The 19,387-nt window shown below is 45.9% G+C and overlaps 1 protein-coding gene across 2 annotated transcripts; it reads left to right on the forward strand.

Annotated features, from left to right (window-relative positions):
- The first annotated feature begins 192 nt into the window (after window positions 1-192).
- On the forward strand, window positions 193-18,974 carry IFNAR1 (interferon alpha and beta receptor subunit 1). 2 transcript variants are annotated; one of them, XM_030961612.1, is made up of 11 exons: window positions 193-462; window positions 4,326-4,446; window positions 7,832-8,016; window positions 9,293-9,450; window positions 10,798-10,945; window positions 12,037-12,151; window positions 13,427-13,626; window positions 13,882-14,036; window positions 14,837-14,990; window positions 16,437-16,591; window positions 17,663-18,974. In XM_030961612.1, the coding sequence occupies exons 1-11, from the start codon at window positions 279-281 to the stop codon at window positions 17,891-17,893; spliced, it is 1,806 nt and encodes a 601-aa protein (XP_030817472.1). In that variant the 5' UTR covers window positions 193-278; the 3' UTR covers window positions 17,894-18,974. The 2 variants fall into 2 exon arrangements, with proteins under 2 accessions (XP_030817472.1, XP_030817483.1); XM_030961623.1 differs by lacking the exons at window positions 193-462; window positions 4,326-4,446 and adding an exon at window positions 4,576-4,604.
- The last annotated feature ends 413 nt before the right edge of the window (window positions 18,975-19,387 follow it).

Consider the following 19,387-nt stretch of genomic DNA (forward strand, 5'->3'; position numbering starts at 1 on the left):
CCGCCCTCACAGCTCACTGACACAGCTCCGACACTGCACTGCCCTCACACAGCCCTGACCGCCCCTCACAGCCCTGACCACCCGTACACAGCCCTGACCGCCCCTCACAGCCCCGACACAGCTTGGACCGCCCTCACACAGCCCGGACACCGCCCCTCACACGGCCCTGACCGCCCCTCACGGCCCTGACTTCCCTCGCACAACCCCGACCGCCCTCACAGCGGCCGGGCCCCTCCGCGCAGGCGCTGCCGCCGGCGTTTCCGGCAGCGCTGCCCTGGATGGCGGAGCCCGGGTCTGGAGGGGCGGCGGAACCCGGGGATGGATGGACGGAGGAGCCCGGGGATGGATGGACGGAGGAGCCATGGGGTAGATGGACGGCGGAGCGGCGGCGGCTGTGGGTGCCGGGCGGGCGCTGGCTGGCGGCCGTGCTGCCCCTGCTGCTGGTGCCGCTGCCCTGCGCAGGTGGGTCCCGGGGGCCCTCAGGGAGCGGGGCCGGTGCGGAGCCTCCTGCCCGGGGCCGAGGGGGGAGCGGGGCGCGGGTCCCGCTGCGGTCCCGGAGCTCTGCGGGGATGCGGGGCGGAATAACGGTATCGGTGAGGATGTGTCGTGTTTGCAGGGCCGTCATGGAATCACAGCTGGGTTTGGGTTGGGAAGGACCTTAAATCCCACCCAGTGCCACCCCTGCCATGGCAGGGACACCTCCCACTGTCCCCAGTGTCCAGCCTGGCCTTGGGCACTGCCAGGGATGCAGGGGCAGCCCCAGCTGCTCTGGGCACCCTGTGCCAGGGCCTGCCCACGCTGCCAGGGAACAATTCCTCATTGCCAAGATCCCAGCCAGCCCTGCCCTCTGGCACTGGCAGCCATTCCCTGGCTTCTGTCCCCATTCCCCTGAGGACTGTCGCTCTCCTCCACCCCAGTCCCACTCGTTCCAGGTGAATTGCAGCGGCTGCAGCCGCTGTGGGTGAAACACCTTTGGATTCCCGTTTTTTGGCTTGGAAGTCACAGTCTGGCAGAGCCTAGAGGATAAATGAGGAAATGAGAGGTGTAATGGCAGGATGGGGGTTTTGGCTCGCAGGGTAGGAGCTTGTGCCTTGTCTTTTGTCCTTACGCAGCAAAAAACAGCTATTGCCCAAAACCTGTTGCTGGAAGAGGAAGGATTGCGAAGCATTACAAAGGAGGGCAGAGGAGCTGTTTGTACAGGCAGAGAGTGACAGGACATGGCACAATGGTTTTAGACTGCCGAGGGGCAGGGCTGGATGGGACATTGGGAATGAGGAATTGTTCCCTGGCAGGGTGGGCAGGCCCTGGCACAGGGTGCCCAGAGCAGCTGGGGCTGCCCCTGGATCCCTGGCAGTGCCCAAGGCCAGGCTGGACACTGGGGCTGGGAGCAGCCTGGGGCTGGGTGGGCTCTGAGATCCCAACCAGGGGGTGATTCTCACTCTGAAATTCCAATCGTTCTGCTTCTGTGACCTCTCCCTTCCCCTGGGCCAAGCCCAGCTGTTCCCTGTGCTGCTGCTCCAGGGTAAAGCTCTGGTTCTGAGTTTCTTTGCACATCAGGGTCCTTCATAGCCTTTCCTGGTGTCACATCTAAGGGGCCTCCTCTTCCTTCTTCTGCTGAAATGTTGACTGAAATTTTCCGCTGGCTCCTGCACCCAGGGATGTCGTAAGCATCGAGCATCATGTGCTCCTCCTGGGATTTCCCCTGACTGTGGGATTTGCTCTGCTGCCATTTCTTGCTTTCTTCTGTTGCTGAATAGATTTTGTTATATAATCATTCTTATTTTCAGCCGTCAGTGTTGGTGAACATCTCCTGAGCGAAGCAGTAATTTTTGTGTATTGGAACAGTTTGGGGTGGTTTGGTTTGTTTGAATTTGACAGGGGAAAGAGATGGGCAGATGTGCTAAAAGCATTTCTGGTTTTTAATCTCTTCTTTCCACACAAGTCTAATCCCTTGTAATGGTTTCTCAGAACCAAAGTGTCATCATGCTCAAGTGGACAAACAGGAATTGGTTTTAAGTGTCTGGCTTTTAATCATTAATAAAATAAGCCAGATAGAAATGTTGATTTTTAGGCTTTTCTTTGCATATCCAGTTACAACCTAAATCACAAAATTTCCCTGCTGATTAAACATCACTGAGTTTTCTCCTTCCTTCCTGCATAGCTGTTCATTGGGAAATTAATGATTTGTGGAATTAATTTAGGGAAGCAAGCACAAAACTCATTGGAAATAGGGAAATATGTGAAAGGGTGGATGCCTGGATCACATATTCCTGTCTGTTGGGAGAAACTGGATCAGTACTCCAGGAAACAAGTGCAGTGGTGTTGAACAGGAAAATGTGCAAGGCAAAGAGAGGAGGGTTAAAATATCAGACCTGCTGAAAAAGCACAAACTTCTACCCATAAATTACACAGCATTGTTTTGTTGGGTGTTTTTAGAAACCCCAAAAGTATCAGGGCACAGCAGTGTTAGTTAGAAGGAAAAGATTAGGTCATGTCTCATAAATTAGACCTCTAGTAATTAATCTCAGCCAGTTTATTGTGATTTTTTTTACACTGCTTCAAGCAAGTTGAACCATTTGGAGGGAATACAAAAGAGAACAATAAAATTCCTTCAGGAAGCTGAAATTTTGCTTAAAAGGAAAACTTCAAGAATGGCTGCTGCCATTCAGCTTTCTCTTGGTTGGGAGCTGTGTTGAGAATTACCTTCCTGGGGTATTTCCCAGCTGAACAGAACACAGGCTGGGTTAAAGCTCAGAAAATCTCTGCTCAGAGCATGGATCTGGACAGGATCTTCCTCCTTTTTGCCATCTGGCCTGCTGAGGTCTAACAAGGAGTTCTGGAAAGCCTCATGCTCGAGAAATTAAGGATTTGAAAAGATGGGGAGGATACACTAAATATTTGAATTTCTACCCCAGGCAAACAAAAATACTCTAATAATTGGAATGTGGTAGTGTTTTTATCAGTTGGAGTCTGTGGGGCCCTTGTTGTCACAAAGGGTTTTGGCTGAATTGAAACCATCTGTTGGATAAATATCTGGGGAAAAACCTGGTTTTTCCTTTGTTTTCTTATTTTCTGAGCAAACGTCCTTTGGCATTCTCTGGGTTTGTCCTACTCTGTCAGAAGAGCAACAAATTCCTGCCTTGTGGGAATAAATTCTGTAGTGGGATCACAAGGGTTTATTGAATTATTTGGCTTTCATGGTTTTGTGCTTTCGGGAGTTATTTCCCAAAATCATGTGGGTCCAACTTAATTCTCCAAAAGGATTTTGGAGAATTCAGTCATTCTGCTTTTCCACATGTTCCCTTTGTAGAAAGGGAACTTGTGCAGAAAAATAAATTCGGTTTGTAAGGAAGAGCCTTTCCCAAGGTCAGGTTCAGGGTAAGCCATTGGTGTCCAGAGAGTGCCCAGCTGAAATGGGATTTCTTGGCTCTGGGTTCCTCCTCATACAATCAAATATCAGACTGGTCCCAAACAGCAATTTCAGATACGACTTCAAAATTGTGACCATTGGGAAGTCATTAATAAATGACTTCAGATAAAATAGAACCAAATAAAATAGAATGTCAAAGCTAAGAGATGTGGTTTGTTTTGTTTCAATTTATTTTATTTAGTTTTAATTTTTATTTATTTAATTTCATTTTATTTAAATTTGATTGCATTTTGTTTTAATTTTTATTATATCTAAAATTTTTATTTTAGTATTCTATTGTGTTTTACTTATTTAACGTATCTTTATTTTCATTCATTTTTATTTTGTTTTCTATTTTAATTTTATATTTATTTTATTTTTTACTTTTTAGTTTTTATTTTACTCATTTTATTTTATTTTTGTTCTACTTTATTTTATTGTATTTATTTCAATTATTGTTATTATATTTTATTTATTTTAGATTTTGTTTTATTGTAATATTTTACTTTCATTTTATATTAATATTTTCTTTTCTTTTTCTTGTAATATTTTATCTTAATTGTATCCTCATATTTTATTTGCTTTTTATTATATTTTGTTTTAACATTTTATTTTAATTTTACTTTAATACTTTAATTTCTTTTTATGGTAATATTTTATCTTAAATTTATCCTAATATTTTATTTACTTTTTATCATAATACTTTATTTTATTTTAACATTTTATTTTCATTTTATCTTTATACTTTCTTTGCTTTTTATGGTAATATTTAATCTTAATTTCATCCTAATATTTTATTTGCTTTTTATCATAATACTTTGTTGGTTTTTTTAAATGTTTTATTTTAATTTTATCTTTATATTTTCTTTTTTTCTGATTGTAACATTTGATTTCTGTGCTCACTGGTGTCTCCTAGGCCAGAGCAGCCTGCCGAGCCCTGAGGACGTGCGGGTGCACGTGGTGAACACCAATTTCACCCTGAGCTGGGACTACAGGGGGAGTGACCCCAGCGTGACATTCTCAGCCCAGTTCCAGTGGTGAGTGCCATCCCTGGGAGCCAGCACTGGGGTACAGGGGCGGTGACCCCAGCGTGACATTCTCAGCCCAGTTCCAGTGGTGAGTGCCATCCCTGGGAGCCAGCACTGGGGTACAGGGGCGGTGACCCCAGCGTGACATTCTCAGCCCAGTTCCAGTGGTCAGTGCCATCCCTGGAGCCAGCCCTGGCTGCTGCTGCTGGCCCAGCTTTGTCTCATTGCTGGAAGAAATCAGGTTATTTATCACACAGAGCTTGCTGCTAATGCTGAACCACCAGCAGGGTTCTTGCAGGAGATTTGTGGACACACTTAGAAGTGGAATTTAGGTTTATTCACAGAATCCCAGAATGCCCAGGCTGGGAGAGACCTTCAAGCCCATCGAGTCCAGCCCAGCCCCAGCAGCTCAACTGAGCCCTGGCCCCCAGTGCCACATCCAGGCTTTGTTAAACACACCCAGGCATGGGGACTGCACCACCTCCCCGGGCAGCCATTCCAGAACTTTCTCACCCTTGCTGCAAAAACCTTTTCCCTGCTGTCCAACCTGTATTTCCCTTGGTGCAGCTGGAGGCTGTGTGCTCTGGCTGTGTCAGTGCTGCTGGAGAAAGAGCCCAGCCCCAGGTGAGCACAGGCACCTTTCAGGAGCTGTGCAGAGTGATGGGGGCAGCCCTGAGTCTCCTTTTCTCCAGGCTGAGCAGCCCCAGCTCCCTCAGGGGTTCCTCACAGGGTTTGTGTTCCCTCTCCAGCCTCATTGTCCCCTCTGGCTGCACTCAAGACTCTCAATGGCCTTCCTAAATTTAGTCTGGTTTGTTTGGTTTTTCTGTAGCTATGGCCAAACACAGAGGATTTGAGGGAATTTTCAGTATAACTTTCAACTAATTTCTCAGAGTTAATTGACCCACATTTCTCAGCTGCAAGTTTAATGCCCAGACAAAACAATTTAAAGTTTGTTCTTAAATATTTCCTTGGTTTCCTTCAGTTGTTCCATATCCCAGTTCTTTTGCACACATTAGCACAAGCAGTCTGTGGCACTTTCCTGACAAGTAAATATTGAAAAACATTTCTGAGATAAAATTACTGAAATTCTGAGCAACCTGGGATCATGGAAGGTCTCATGGCAGGGGTGGAACAGGATGGGCTTTAAGGTCCCTCCCAAACCATTCTGGGATTTTGGATTTTAAAAAAATAGCTCTTATTTTCCAATATGTAGATAAGAACAGCTGCTTTGAAAGTAGATTTACTTTTAAAAATATCAGACTGGTCTGAAAGACATGGTAGGAGTTGAGGATGAGCAATTACTCCTTCAAGTCTGTGCCTCCTTTTTTGGCCAGGACATATTAAATGTCTTTATAAATCTTTTTCTTTACTGAGGTGTGGATGTGTGCTGATTAAAAAAGAGCTGCTGAAAAGCTGATTGTTGCTGAACTCCACTTTTCACCTCTGTGGTTTTTATTTTCCCTTAATTTCCATTCCTGGCTCATGTGATGATTAGTGGAGTTCTGCTGGTTTTATGCTCCTGTACCCACTTTTGACAAGACTTTAAAATTTCTTCCCATGAATTATAAAATCTTTGCCAGGCTAGGAAATGTAATAATCCTGACGATGTAATTCTGTGATCTGGCAGTTGTAGGATAATTTATAAGGAGATAACACCGATTGCACTGCTGATAAAGCAGCATGAAAAGGGGTGATGTTTATAAAGTTAAGAAGAAAATAAGAATAATTTCAGTGGTTGTGGATTGGATTTATCCCAGGCTATTTATCCTGGGATGTTTCATAAATAACTGTGTAGTTATTGTATTTTGCCATTATTGGCTTTTCTAAATTATTTTGATGGAGTACAGTTTGTAATCTCTTTTTAACTGCTTTTGATGTAGTATAATTTGTCAGCCTTTTCTAGTTAATACTCTAATCCCTGTGTGGATTGTATATCTTAGTGTGATAGATATATATTATAGTTTGGGCTTTTGCAAAATATTATGCACTGTGTATTATAACATTAATTTCTGCAGAAGTAATTGTAGTAGTGAAGAAATAATAATGAATATAACAACTTATTATTTTGCATTATTATATTAATATTAATGATATTAAAATTAAATTAAAAATTAATAAAATAATTATTTTAGTTGTGAAATAACTAATGCCTTTATTTTTGTGACTAACTGACAATAGTGAAATATCTATTTAGTATCTATTCAATAGTGAAATAGCTAATATTGATTGAAAGTACTTGTAAAACTGGCTACAATTCTGTGTGATAAGAAAACATTGGAAAGAACTAGGCAAATAGCACCAAAAGAGCAAAAGAAATCCACCACTGCCCCTTGGGCTATCAATAGCTGTCAAACCACAGACCAGGGGGCCTTGTGAGGAAATAAAATACAAAACTCTCAAAATCACATCTGTGAAATAAAATACAAAACTCTCAAAATCCTATCTGTGAGGAAATAAAATACAAAACTCTCACAATCCCACGTGCATTGTGCTCTAAGAAGATGAAATCATGGGCCAAACTAAGATAAAGAATTCCTGGAGCATGTGAACTTCAGGGAAGGTTGAATATGTACAATCTTCATGCGAATGCATTTGACTCATGCCCTGAGAAAGTGCCTCAGAACTGTTCCAGTCAACGTGTGCTTCTGGCAGTTGCCAGGCACCCCAGAGCTGGCACTGTCCCTGCTACCCCTTATTCAACTTGTCACCAACTTAGAGTGAGCCTTGTGTCTCACAGGCTGTTGATCCCAAGCTGTTTATCCTGGGGTGTTGTTTAATGTGGGCTGTTTATCCTGGGCTGTTGTTTATTCCAGGCTGTTTCTCCTTGGGCTGTTGTTTCTCCTGGGGCTGTTGTTTATCTGGGGTGTTTCTCCTGGGGCTGTTGTTTATCTGGGGTGTTTCTCCTGGGGCTGGTGTTTATTTGGGGTGTTTCTCCTGGGGCTGTTGTTCATCCTGGGGCTGTTGTTTCTCCTGGGGCTGTTGTTTATCCTGGGGTTGTTGTTTCTTCTGGGGCTGTTGTTTATCTGGGGTGTTTCTCCTGGGGCTGGTGTTTATTCTGGGGTGTTGCTTTCTCCTGGGGCTGTTGTTTATCCTGGGGCTGTTGTTTCTTCTGGGGCTGTTGTTTATCCTGGAGCTATTGTTTCTTCTGGGGCTGTTGTTTATCTGAGGTGTTTCTCCTGGGGCTGTTGTTTCTTCTGGGGCTGTTGTTTCTCCTGGGGTATTGTTTATCTGGAATGTTTCTCCTGGGGCTGTTGTTTATCTGGAGTGTTTCTCCTGGGGCTGTTGTTTATCTGGGATGTTTCTCCTGGGGCTGGTGTTTCTCCTGGGGCTGTTGTTTATCTGGGATGTTTCTCCTGGGGCTGGTGTTTAATCCGGGCTGTTCTCTGTCCCACAGGCCGGAGCTGGAGCCCACGGGCTGGCAGGAGCTGCCAGGGTGCCAGGCTGTGGCTGGCACAGGCTGTGACTTCTCCTCGGCCATCTCGGAGTACTACGATGCCCACTACGTGCGCGTGAGGGCCCAGGCAGGGCCACTGGTGTCCCCGTGGTCCCAGGTCCTGGAGATGGTGCCAGAACAAGTTGGTACGAGCTCGGGGTTTGCAGGGACGATTTGCTTCCTTTAGCACCTCGGGAGGAGTCTGCTCCCTGTCCTGCTCAGGTGGGAGCCCACCTGCAGAGCCTCCAGCCCTGAGATCCAGCAGCAGGAGCACCTGGAGCTGCTGGAGGGAGCCCAGAGGAGCCACGGGGCTGGAGCCCATCTGGAGCCAGGCTGGGAGAGCTGGGGGGGCTCACCTGGAGAGGAGAAGCTGCAGGGAGAGCTCAGAGCCCCTGGCAGGGCCTGAAGGGGCTCCAGGAGAGCTGCAGAGGGACTGGGGACAAGGCCTGCAGGGACAGCAGCCAGGGAATGGCTGCCAGTGCCAGAGGGCAGGGCTGGATGGGATCTTGGCAATGAGGAATTGTTCCCTGGCAGGGTGGGCAGGCCCTGGCACAGGGTGCCCAGAGCAGCTGGGGCTGCCCCTGCATCCCTGGCAGTGCCCAAGGCCAGGCTGGACACTGGGGACAGTGGGAGGGGTCCCTGCCGTGGCAGGGGTGGGATGGGATGAGCTTTAAGGTCCTTCCCAACCCAAAGCAGTCAGGAATGAGGGATTGTGGGAAAACCACGTGTGGTTTCCACTGCTGGTACCAGTAGGACAGGGGAAGTTTCCCAACAGGAACGTGAGATCAGGCATCTGCAGGTCATGGAATGCTGCAATTCTGTCTTTTCTGGAAAGGGAAAACTATTCCAGGTGGTGCTGGTTTCCTGACTGAATTTCCTGTCACTCTGTATTTTCCCAGATTATTTATTGGAACAGTCCTTTTTGATGGTAGATTTTTGTTGAATCCCAGACTGGTCTGGATTGAGAGGAACCTTAAAACCCATCCAATTCCACCCCTTCCAGGGACACCTTCCATAGACCAGGTTGCCCCAAGAACCCCATTTTTGGGAAGTTTGTGGCTTTTCGGCAGTTCCAGTGCTACTGAATCCTTTCTCTGAAGTTGGATTTATTGGACTGAGCTAAATCCCTTGCCTTGCAGGTTTTAGAATAATTTATCCTGATTCTTTTGGACAACATTTGCTGGAAATATTTAATCTTAACTGCTTTTAGAACCCGGTGATGGTAGTTGGTTGCTAGGTAAAATTACTTTTAGAAACTGCCAGAGTCATGAAAACTTAAGATTCTGTGGGTGATTATTCAAAATTATTAAAAATAAGAAACCATAGACAGGTATTTTAGGTTTATTATTTAAACCACTTCTTGGGGTTTATTTTCTCAAAGTAGACATGTTTAATGTTTCTTTTTTCTTTCCATATTTGCAGCTCAGATTGGTCCACCAGGACTGGAATTGCAGTCCACAAATGGAGTTGTAAAAGTTACAGTTTCTCCTCCAGAAGCAAATCAGAGGAAAAAAATGTGGATCAATGATCTGAGTTTTAAATATAACCTGGTCTTCTGGGAAAACTCCTCCCATGCTCAGGTATGAGCACTTCTTTTTTGTTATGTGTGTTTGAAAGTTGGGAGAGGTTTTTTTTTCTTGGTGGGATGATTTTGTTCTTACCACAGGATTGTTTTATAGGGATTGCCCTGATCCAGGGACTTTTTTGGGGTGCTGCCATTGTGAACTGGCTTCCAAGGCAGCATGTGTGTCCTGCAGAGCACCCAGAGCTCTCCTGTGAAGAGCAGGGGAGAAACTCTTCCTTTTTAATCTTTTTTAGGGAAGTGAGAGTCATCTAAATTAGGGCAGGGATCAAAGGGCAATCTGTGTTCTTTTTGGAGGTCAGATCAAAATCATCACTTCAGAAGGGACCTGGAGGGGCTGGAGTGTGTCCAGGGCTGGGAAGGGGCTGGAGAATTCCTGAGGGAGCTGGGAAGGGGCTGGAGAATCCCTGAGGGAGCTGGGAAGGGGCTGGAGAATCCCTGAGGGAGCTGGGAAGGGGCTGGAGAATCCCTGAGGGAGCTGGGAAGGGGCTGGAGAATTCCTGAGGGAGCTGGGAAGGGGCTGGAGAATCCCTGAGGGAGCTGGGAAGGGGCTGGAGAATCCCTGAGGAGCTGGGAAGGGGCTGAGGCTGGAGCAAAGGAGGCTCAGGGGCCCTTGTGGCTCTGCACAAGTCCCTGCCAGGAGGGCACAGCCAAGGGGAAAGACAGGAATGAGGAAAGGACAAGAGGGAATGGCCTCAAGGTGCACCAGGGGAGGTTCAGGTTAAAGACAGAATTTTATTCTTTCTTTAACCTGAACCTCCCTGGTGCACCTTGAGGAATTTTATTCCCCTCTCAGAGTGGTCAGGCCTTGGGCTGAGCTGCCCAGGGAGGTTTGGAGTCCCTGGAATTGTCCCAGAGCAGTCTGGATGTGGCCTTGGGGACAGGGATTGGGGTGATGCTGCTGGGGCTGGGGTGGCACTGGGTGATCCCAAAGGGCTCCTCCCGCCTCTGGGATTTTGGGATCACACACCAAAGGAGCAAAAGGCCCAGAAGTACAATTGGGTATGGTCAGTGAAAGCCAAAGGCAGAGGAGGGAGGAGTGTTTGGGTGATGCAGGGATGGGAATGTCCTGCTGCATTCTGGAATGTCTCTGGGGTGAACTGCTCATTCCCAATCCCTCCCCACTTCCATGGCAAAGGAGCCCAAAATGTTCTTGTCAGTCGCTGGCTAAACTGCAAACTTCCCTTTAGGATTTCTCTAGCTCAAACAGTCTCCTACTTTCTCTATTTCACATTTTTAGGTGGGGTGTGATACAAATGGGCTGAAACCTTGCAAAATGATCATTTAAAATGTTCCTGGGGAAGCACAGTTCCCCTCACAGGCTCTTTGTGTTTGTTTCTTCCAGCTCCAGAGCAAAAAAATTTTCCCTTTTGACACCATTGATGACCTTGCCCCAGATAGCACCTATTGCTTCAAAGTCCAAGCAAATCTCCCCAGCGAGGGCAAGCAAGGCTTCTTCAGCCCCACCAGATGTGTGAAAACTGCCCAGAAAGGTACCCAGGAAATCAGGTTACCTGCAAATGGTGACTTCTATTAAACTGGCACACAGTGAGGTGCTCTGAAGCAACAGGAATAGGCAGAAGGGCCAAATTCCTCCTCATTTTGGTATAAAAAATATATATATTTGCACATCTCAATCGACATAAAATATGTGAAGGGTAGAGTTTTAATGGTACAAGAAGGTTTTTTTTGCCATGAGGCAAACTTTGACATTAATTTGGAACAAAAACTTCTTTGTGTGCTTTGGAAAACTCTTCTTTTTGAATCAGTGACTGAATCAGGAGGTAAAAAACCCAAAAGCCTCTGGGATACTTGGCACTCAATGAATGCACAAAAAGTTGACTTGAGCTTTAAAAAATTCTGGTTTTATATAATCCTTGGTGAATTGATTGTTACGGCTGCTGAAAAAAGGCTTTGAGGGGGCAGTTTGCCACCTTGTTATGTAAAATTAAATTCTTTTCTGTGCTGTGCAGTTGCTTTTAGATGTTTATTTTAGGAAAAATAACTGCAGAAAGTCAAATATTAGATTGGACAGGGGTGGTACATCATAATGAGTTGATGGTACATCAAAATGTAAGTGATGGTAAATGAAAATTTCTTTATACACAAAATACATTGATACACATCTGTATTTTAAAAATATTAAAAGAATACATGTGTATTTTTAAAATATTAAAATAATACATGTGTATCTTAATAAAATATTACAATAACTGATACATGCAAGTTTAAATTATTTTAATAAAATATTAAGTAATTGTCACATTCATATTTTAATAAAATATTAAAACAAAAAGCAAAATACATAATAAATACAGTGTGTATTTTATCCATTTTTCTCCTCATGTTATTCCCAAACCAGTTTATCTCTGCTTCTCTCAATAGTTGTGTACTTTGATTTTTTTTCTGAATTGATTTTAACTGATTTTTTTAATTAAATGCTTGATAGGATGCTTTGCATATCACAGCCTGTGACTTGCAATCTGTATAGTGAATAATCTTTATGTTTTCATTACTGACATGAGAAATGTCCGTTCCCATGAAGTTTTTTGGTAACTTTGGGTTTCCTTTTCCCCCTGAGCAGTGAACGACCTCCTGTGTGCCACCAACCTGAGTGTCCTGGCTCTGAACATGAAATTCCACCTGCTTTGGAGCGGCCAGGAAAATCAGGATGTGAACTACAACGTGCAGTACCTGATGTGAGTTCAGCCATCCCACCCCTGCCTTCTGCAATCCCATTTCTTGTGTTCTGCAGGTGTTTCCTAGAGGTTAAAGTGAAATATTTGGTGGCTTCGTGTGTTAATGGGAGCATGAGTGGCTCATTGATGTTAAAAGAATTCCATGTAACACCTGAGCCTGGAATTTCGGGGACTGGGCTGCTTTTGGGGGTGTTAAACTCCTGATGGAAGGGACTCCTAAATGCTGAGGGACATTTTTAAAGCTGGAAACCTTGAATTGCTTAGTGGCTTTTTGAATGTGAAGAAATAAGATGAGTAGAAGTGACGAAGAATACAGGTGGTGGAGGTTTCAGTAGTCAGCAGCTTGGGTTTCTTCTGGGCAGACCCAAATAGGGGAGAAAACACAAGGTAGCATGTTGTGTCCCATAAAAAAAAAACGTGTTCCATAAGGAAAATGGTGTGTCCCATAAGGAAAATGGTGTGTCCCATAAGGAAAATGGTGTGTCCCATAAAGAAAATGGTGTGTCCCATAAAGAAGATGGTGTGTCCCATAAAGAAATGGTGTGTCTCATAAAAGAAAATGGTGTGTCCCATAAAGAAAATGGTGTGTCCCATAAAAGAAATGGTGTGTCCCATAAAGAAAAGGTCGTGTCACATAAAGAAGTGTTGTGCCCCATAAAAAACCCATCAAGTCATATAAAAACCCCCTCTTGTCACGTGAAATAACCCTTGTATCACATCAAACCCCATCATATCACACACTGTATCACATAAAGAAAAGCAGATAAAAATCATATTGCATCAAAAAACAAGGAATGCCATAACCCCCCCATCATATCCCATAAAATCCCATTGAATCACATCCAAAAAATCCCCGTAGGAAGCAGCTCTATAAACCTGTATGTCAATCTCCAGCTGCTGCATACATGTTGTGGCCAGCACCTAACAGAAGAGGAGGGACCCCCTGGCATTCCTTGGGAGTTCTTTGTGATGGCAGGAAATCAATGGACTGCACACAGCTACGTGAGAACTTCTCATTTGGATTTTCAGAACCTGCCCACCCCACATTTCATTTCTCTGCTTGGTTAAAGCCCTAATTTGTATTCCCTGGCCCTTTTATCTCCATTCTTCCACTTAGAAATGTCTCATACTAAAATGCTGATTTTTAAAAATTTTTTTTATTTTATTACTAGAGGCCTTCTTGCCCGAAACTGAGCCAAGTGCAGCACAAACAAATAGGATTTTCTGGAGGAGTTCAGGGAGCTGACATGAAAACTCTTGAATTCTCTGTTGCAGTGGCTACTTGAAGGATCTCAATGATGATTACTCAGACAAGTGGCTCAGTGTCCCCAGGTGTGAGAACATCACCAGCACCTGGTGCAACTTCTCCTCCATCATCACCACCACTGGATTTTATTACCTGCGAGTGCAGGCCAGGGAGGGACACAACAAATCCTGCTTCTCCAGGGAAGTCAAAGTGGATCCTCTGAAAACAAGTAAGGAAATGCTTTCCTGAAATGCTCATTGCTCAGCAAACTCCTGCCAAATGTCTTTATGAGCTGACAGGAGGGGGGATTTCACAAGAATGTAGTGAAATTAGTTGAAATGTTTCTCAGGACTTGATGTTCTGAATAAAACTATGAAATTCTACTTCTAACTCTATGTTTCTTCAAAATTATCATGGATTTCACTGACAGTCTTTGAGGCAATGTTTTTAGTTGGATTTTAATTATTGATTTTATTGTTTTCAGATGGAATTGGCCCTCCTGGTGTAAGGTTGGACCTCAGTGACACTTTGCTCCACATCCTTATTTCTCCTCCAGGAGGAGATGAGGATGAAGTCATGAGGGACCATTATGACTTGTCCTACAGGATCCTGTACTGGAAGAATTCCTCAGATATGAAGGTGTGAACAAATTACAAACAATATAAAATTGATTCTGACTTAAATCCTGAGTTTCCATTCTCCCTGAGGAGCTCCTTTCCAAAAGAGACGCATTTGTGGTATATCAGTCTTTAAAAAAATCAGTTTATTGGGTTTTCTAATGAAAGATTCTATCAAAAACCTGATCACTGTGACTTTTATCACCCAGTGGTTGAGATTTTTTGTAACTCTTTTAGAAATCTGATCAGTGTGATTTTTATCTCCCAGTGATGGGGTAAAATCTCCATTTCCATGGATGAGTCTGTGTGCAATGGGATGGAAAAAGCTCCTCAAACCTCGAAGTCCTGCATCTTTTTAGCTCACATTTTAATGAATTTTTCCATGTTCTTTAAATGTTTCTTAGGGTTAAAATATTTCACAGTAATTGGTAAAAGGGGGCAGAAGAGAAGGAAGCAAACTGCAGCAGGAAGGAGTTTCCTGGAAACATGGAATTGGGACATTTCAGGATGGGGAAAGCACTTGGTTCTTGCCCAGGAGGTGTTTGCTGAGTTTTGCTTAGGAGCTAAGGGGTGGTTTATTTATTTTACTGAATCTGGGTGCCCAGGGAGGTGGTGGAGCTCCTGGAAGTGTTCCAGAGGCACCTGGAAGTGGGACTGGATGAGCTGGAAAGTCTCTCCAGCCCTGCAGATTCTGGGGCTGCAGCAGTGTGTGACATTTCAGAGAATCACTTATCCACCAGAGGCTGCAGCTCTCGCCTGTTTGAGATTCCTGTGCTGCCCATGGGCTCTGATCCCTCCTTTCTCCCTGATTTGCTTTTCCAGGAGGAGGTGAAGCAGAAGGAGGTGAAGCAGACCATAGCCACAGTGCCTGACGTGTCCCCCTCCAGCCTGTACTGTGTGCAGGTGCAGGCCTTCTCTGAGCCCTACAACAAGAGCAGTGCCTACAGCCAGCAGCAATGCATCCACACCCCTGCAGGTGGGCACAGCCTGGCAGAAATGCATCCACACCCTCTGCAGCTGCAGTTCATACCCCTTCTCTGGGAACTCAACACTCCTGCCAGCACTGGGAGCACCTGGCTGGGCAGAGAGCTTCCCTTCCCAGCCTACATCCTGGGAGGGAGCAAGGAATCACTAAATTCCACATTTTCAGGGGTATTTTAGCCTTGAAACTGTCCTAGTCCTTCTGGGAATGAATCTCCTGTGCTGAAGAGTGAGGAGATAAATCAGATTTGTTAGGGCTGAAAGTTCATCTTGGTGCCCAGGGAGAGTGAGGGGATTGCACTCACTCAGAACACAAGAACAAATCATGGTGAAGATAATTGGACACGTAAAATTTTATTAACACTGTGAAAATTTCTGACTCTTCAAACTGCCTTAAAACCAAGAAAATGTAATAACAGCCATGCCTGGCTCACATTCAGGATTCATTTATATTGTGGTCCTCACTGCTGTGTCTTACCAAGCCTAAAAAGAACCAAATGCTACTTTTTACCTGAGTAAGAAAATATTTTAATCTATTTTCCTAGGTATTCCTCTTTCCCTTATCCTGCTACCTCAATGAATCTCTTTAAATCCAAACAGTGCCTTCAAGACAGACCATGCTCTGTCTTTCCCACGTTTTTGTACGCCAGAGTGAAAATCTTCCATTCTTTGATCATGAAATAAGACCTGATTGTGTCCTTGGGATTACTTGGAAAGTGGCTGCTGGTGCCTGTTAATTTCAGTATCCCCAAACTCCTTTCAGTTTGTTGAGGCAATCATGGAATCGTGGAATGGTTTGGGTGGGAAGGACCTTGAGGATCATTTCATTCCCACCCCTGCCATGGCAGGGACACCTCCCACTGTCCCCAGGGTCCAGCCTGGCCTTGGGCACTGCCAGGGATCCAGGGGCAGCCCCAGCTGCTCTGGGCACCCTGTGCCAGGGCCTGCCCACCCTGCCAGGGAACAATTCCTCATTGCCAAGATCCCATCCAGCCCTGCCCTCTGGCACTGGCAGCCATTCCCTGGGTGCTGTCCCTGCAGGCCTTGTCCCCAGTCCCTCTGCAGCTCTCCTGGAGCCCCTTCAGGCCCTGCCAGGGGCTCTGAGCTCTCCCTGCAGCTTCTCCTCTCCAGGTGAGCCCCCCCAGCTGCTGGTGCTGGGGGTGATGGAGGGACTGGAGCGCTTTGGAAGTCCCTTCCCACCTTGGTGATTCTGTGTTCTTGTATTGGAAAATATTTTGTGGATTCTTTAAGCAACATTATCTCAGACACTGGCACAACATCACTTTTCCCTGGTGCCCATGGCTGTGGAAATGTTGTGAAATGTTTCCATGATGTGGAAATGTTGAATTATTTGATAAATTCTGCAGAACATTTGGAGCTGTGCTTTAATTTCTGCTGGTTGTGAATACCTCGACTGAGTGGTTTTTATTCCCAATTTTAGGTACACCTTCAGCTCTGATCATTGCTGGGATTTTCATGGGTGCCCTGCTGGTTGTCCTGCTGGTGGGCGCTCCTCTTGTTTTTGTGTTCTACCAAGCCTACAACAAAATCAAATACGTGTTCTTCCCCTCCTGCCAGCCCCCCCTGAACATCGAGGTGAGCTCTGACTTCTCAGGCATCACACAGCTTCTTTGTAGGAAAATGAACTTTAAATATCATGGAAAAATGATGTTCATGTGTTTTGGGTCAGCCAGGGTTCATTGCAGAGGTTTTATCAGAGGTCTCCAGAGCTTTGTCCAGTCTCCAGCCTGGCACAGGTGCTGCTTAGCAGGATCCTGTTCTGGAATGAGAAGGGCAACACTCAAGTGTGTCTTGAAACCTGTGTACCTGGATTTTCTTTTCATTCTTGTGTGGCCTCCTCAGGTGCTAATCCATGCAATGTTGCAATTCTTTGGTGATTGGCAACTGAGAGCAGGAAAAGGGCTGAGATAAAATGTTGGAGTCACCCCTTAGTGATGGATTCTGTGAATGCAGCTGGGAGATGGGAGCTGGGATCTGTCCCAGGAACACGGACAGGAGCAGAGGGAAGCCTCAGGCTGGGCCAGGGCAGGCTCAGCTGGGACAGCAGCAGCAATTTGCCCATGGAAAGGGAGCTCAGGCCTTGGCAGGGGCTGCCCAGGGAGCTTTGCAGTGCCCATCCCTGCAGGTGTGCCCTGGAGGTGGCACTGAGTGCTCTGGGCTGGGGACAAGGTGCCCATGGGGCACAGCTGGCACTGCATGGGCTGGCAGGGCTGTGCCAGCACCAGGGATTTGGGAATTCTGTGAACTGAAACTTCATCCTAAATCTGAGCTGGTGACCCTAGGGAAACAAGGGGCATGTTAGGGGTGGGAAACCACACATTGCTGCTCAACATGAGCATGGAACCCCAGACTGGTTTGGGTTGGGAGGGACCTCAAATCCCACCCAGTGCCACCCCTGCCATGGCAGGGACACCTTCCACTGTCCCCAGTGTCCAGCCTGGCCTTGGGCACTGCCAGGGATGCAGGGGCAGCCCCAGCTGCTCTGGACACCCTGTGCCAGGGCCTGCCCCTCTTCACAGTAAAGAATCTGATAAATCACATTTGTGTGACCGTGGTGATAAGCAGAATTAGTATTTAATTATTTAAATCAGTATATCATTATTATTTATGGATGTTCATCTCTTCCCCTTCTGCTTCTGTCCTCAGGGATTTGGAGCACAGCCCTTCAGCAGCCCTTACCTGTCAGCTGCAGCAGAGGAAGCAGTGGAAAATTGCTGTGTGATTGACTCCATGATCACAGAAGAGGGAAATCAGATTGTTTTCACAGGCTACAAACATTCCACCCAGAGCAGTCGAGACTCAGGGAATTATTCCAACGATGACAACACTTCTGGGAGCAAAGGATCCAAAGAAACACTGGAAAAGGAAATAGTGTAACTCTGGGAATCACAATTCCTTTATGGGATTGTCAACTTCACAGACACTTCAAACCTCTTTTTGATGGAAGTTCCAGCTTGAGGGGGGCACTGTGACCTTTGGGGTCCTCAGGGGGACACGGTGGCCTTTGGGATCCTATGAGGACACTGTGACCTTTGGGGTCCTCAGGGGACACTGTGGACTTTGGGATTGCTGGGTTTGGGTTCCCAGAGCTGCCCTTGCTGGGGGAGCTCCTCAGGCCTGGCTGGGAATGACCCCAGTGTCCCCACCCCACCCAGGGCTGTCCCTCTGCACCAGGAGCAGCTCTGGGCACTTCTCTACTTGAAGCTGTGAGCTGAGCACCCCCTGCCTGCTCCAGCAGAGTTCTGTGTGGGGTCACTCCCACAGTGTTTACACAGCCAGAGGGATCCATGCTGGGCACAATCCTGTGGGATTGTCACCTCCAGCCCCTGCTTGGTGCAGAGCTAAAGGTGCCAAGGGAGCAAGAGGAGCAGCAGTGAGGAGGCTGGGGTTCCTCACGGGGTTCCTCATGGATGTGTCTGGGAATGTTCCCAGTGCTTGTTCCACTCCCCATGCCTGGAATGTCCCAGGCCAGGCTGGACCCTGGGGCTGGGAGCAGCCTGGGGCAGTGGAAGGTGGCCCTGCCATGGCAGGGACGGGTTGGGATGAACTCTGAGCTCTCTCCAAACTCATTCTGGAATTAGCAGGATCCTGGTGGAATTTAGGAGATGCCTTTAGCAGAGGGCTGAGCTTGGCACTCAGAGCTTTCCCTGTTCTGCCAACAGACTTTTCTTTGGACAATCAGGATGTGCTGCAGTAACATTTCAGTTTTCTTATTCCATGTCTTCCATGCTGACTCCACTGTCTTCTGGAGCCAATTTTTTTAAGTCCCTTATTTTTTTATGAAGAAACTGCTTTGGAGTCAGCTGCGTTTGAGCATCCCATGGACTGCTGTTGTTTGTTCTCTCTAGGAACTCTTGGTGTTTATATATATTTTATTTTTTAATTTTGAAGATACTACCTAATTTTATAAATTTCCTATCCCTGTGTTCATTGAAGAACATAATAAATTTTGCACATTTGCTACTTATCCCTCTCTTGGTTCTGTGTGTTTTTGGTGTAGTGACAGGGAAGCTGTGGATGCTTGGGAAGCTCCCATGAGGAGCTGTCCTTCCTGAAAAACCCAATGTAAAGGGTAGAATGGAATATCCCTATAAATTATGTAGAAATGGAATTAATGGCATCATTTGGACAAAAGTTAATTCATGGGAGGGATTTCACTGCCAGATTTTAAGCAGAGCACCCAGTGAATGTTCCTGAAAGAGGCAGGATAATTCACAGGCAATCCCCATTTTCCTCTGGAGTGCAGAACCAAATGGATGCTAATGAATGGATATTTATTGTTGTTATTATTGTATTTTGTGCTCTAAGTGTGCTTACAGAAAACCTTGTACCAGCTCTTTCCACTGGGGCCAGAAGCAGCAAAACCAGGAC

Source organism: Camarhynchus parvulus, chromosome 1, assembly GCF_901933205.1.
Source record: "Camarhynchus parvulus chromosome 1, STF_HiC, whole genome shotgun sequence".
Lineage (NCBI taxonomy): Eukaryota > Metazoa > Chordata > Aves > Passeriformes > Thraupidae > Camarhynchus > Camarhynchus parvulus.

Coding starts and splice junctions, on each gene's coding strand:
- IFNAR1 (XM_030961612.1), top strand. CDS start 279: ATGGCGGAGCCCGGGTCTGGAGGGGCGGCGGAACCCGGGGATGGATGG. Junction 463..4,325: donor GGTGCCGCTGCCCTGCGCAG/GTGGGTCCCGGG, acceptor GGTGTCTCCTAG/GCCAGAGCAGCCTGCCGAGC. Junction 4,447..7,831: donor TTCTCAGCCCAGTTCCAGTG/GTGAGTGCCATC, acceptor TCTGTCCCACAG/GCCGGAGCTGGAGCCCACGG.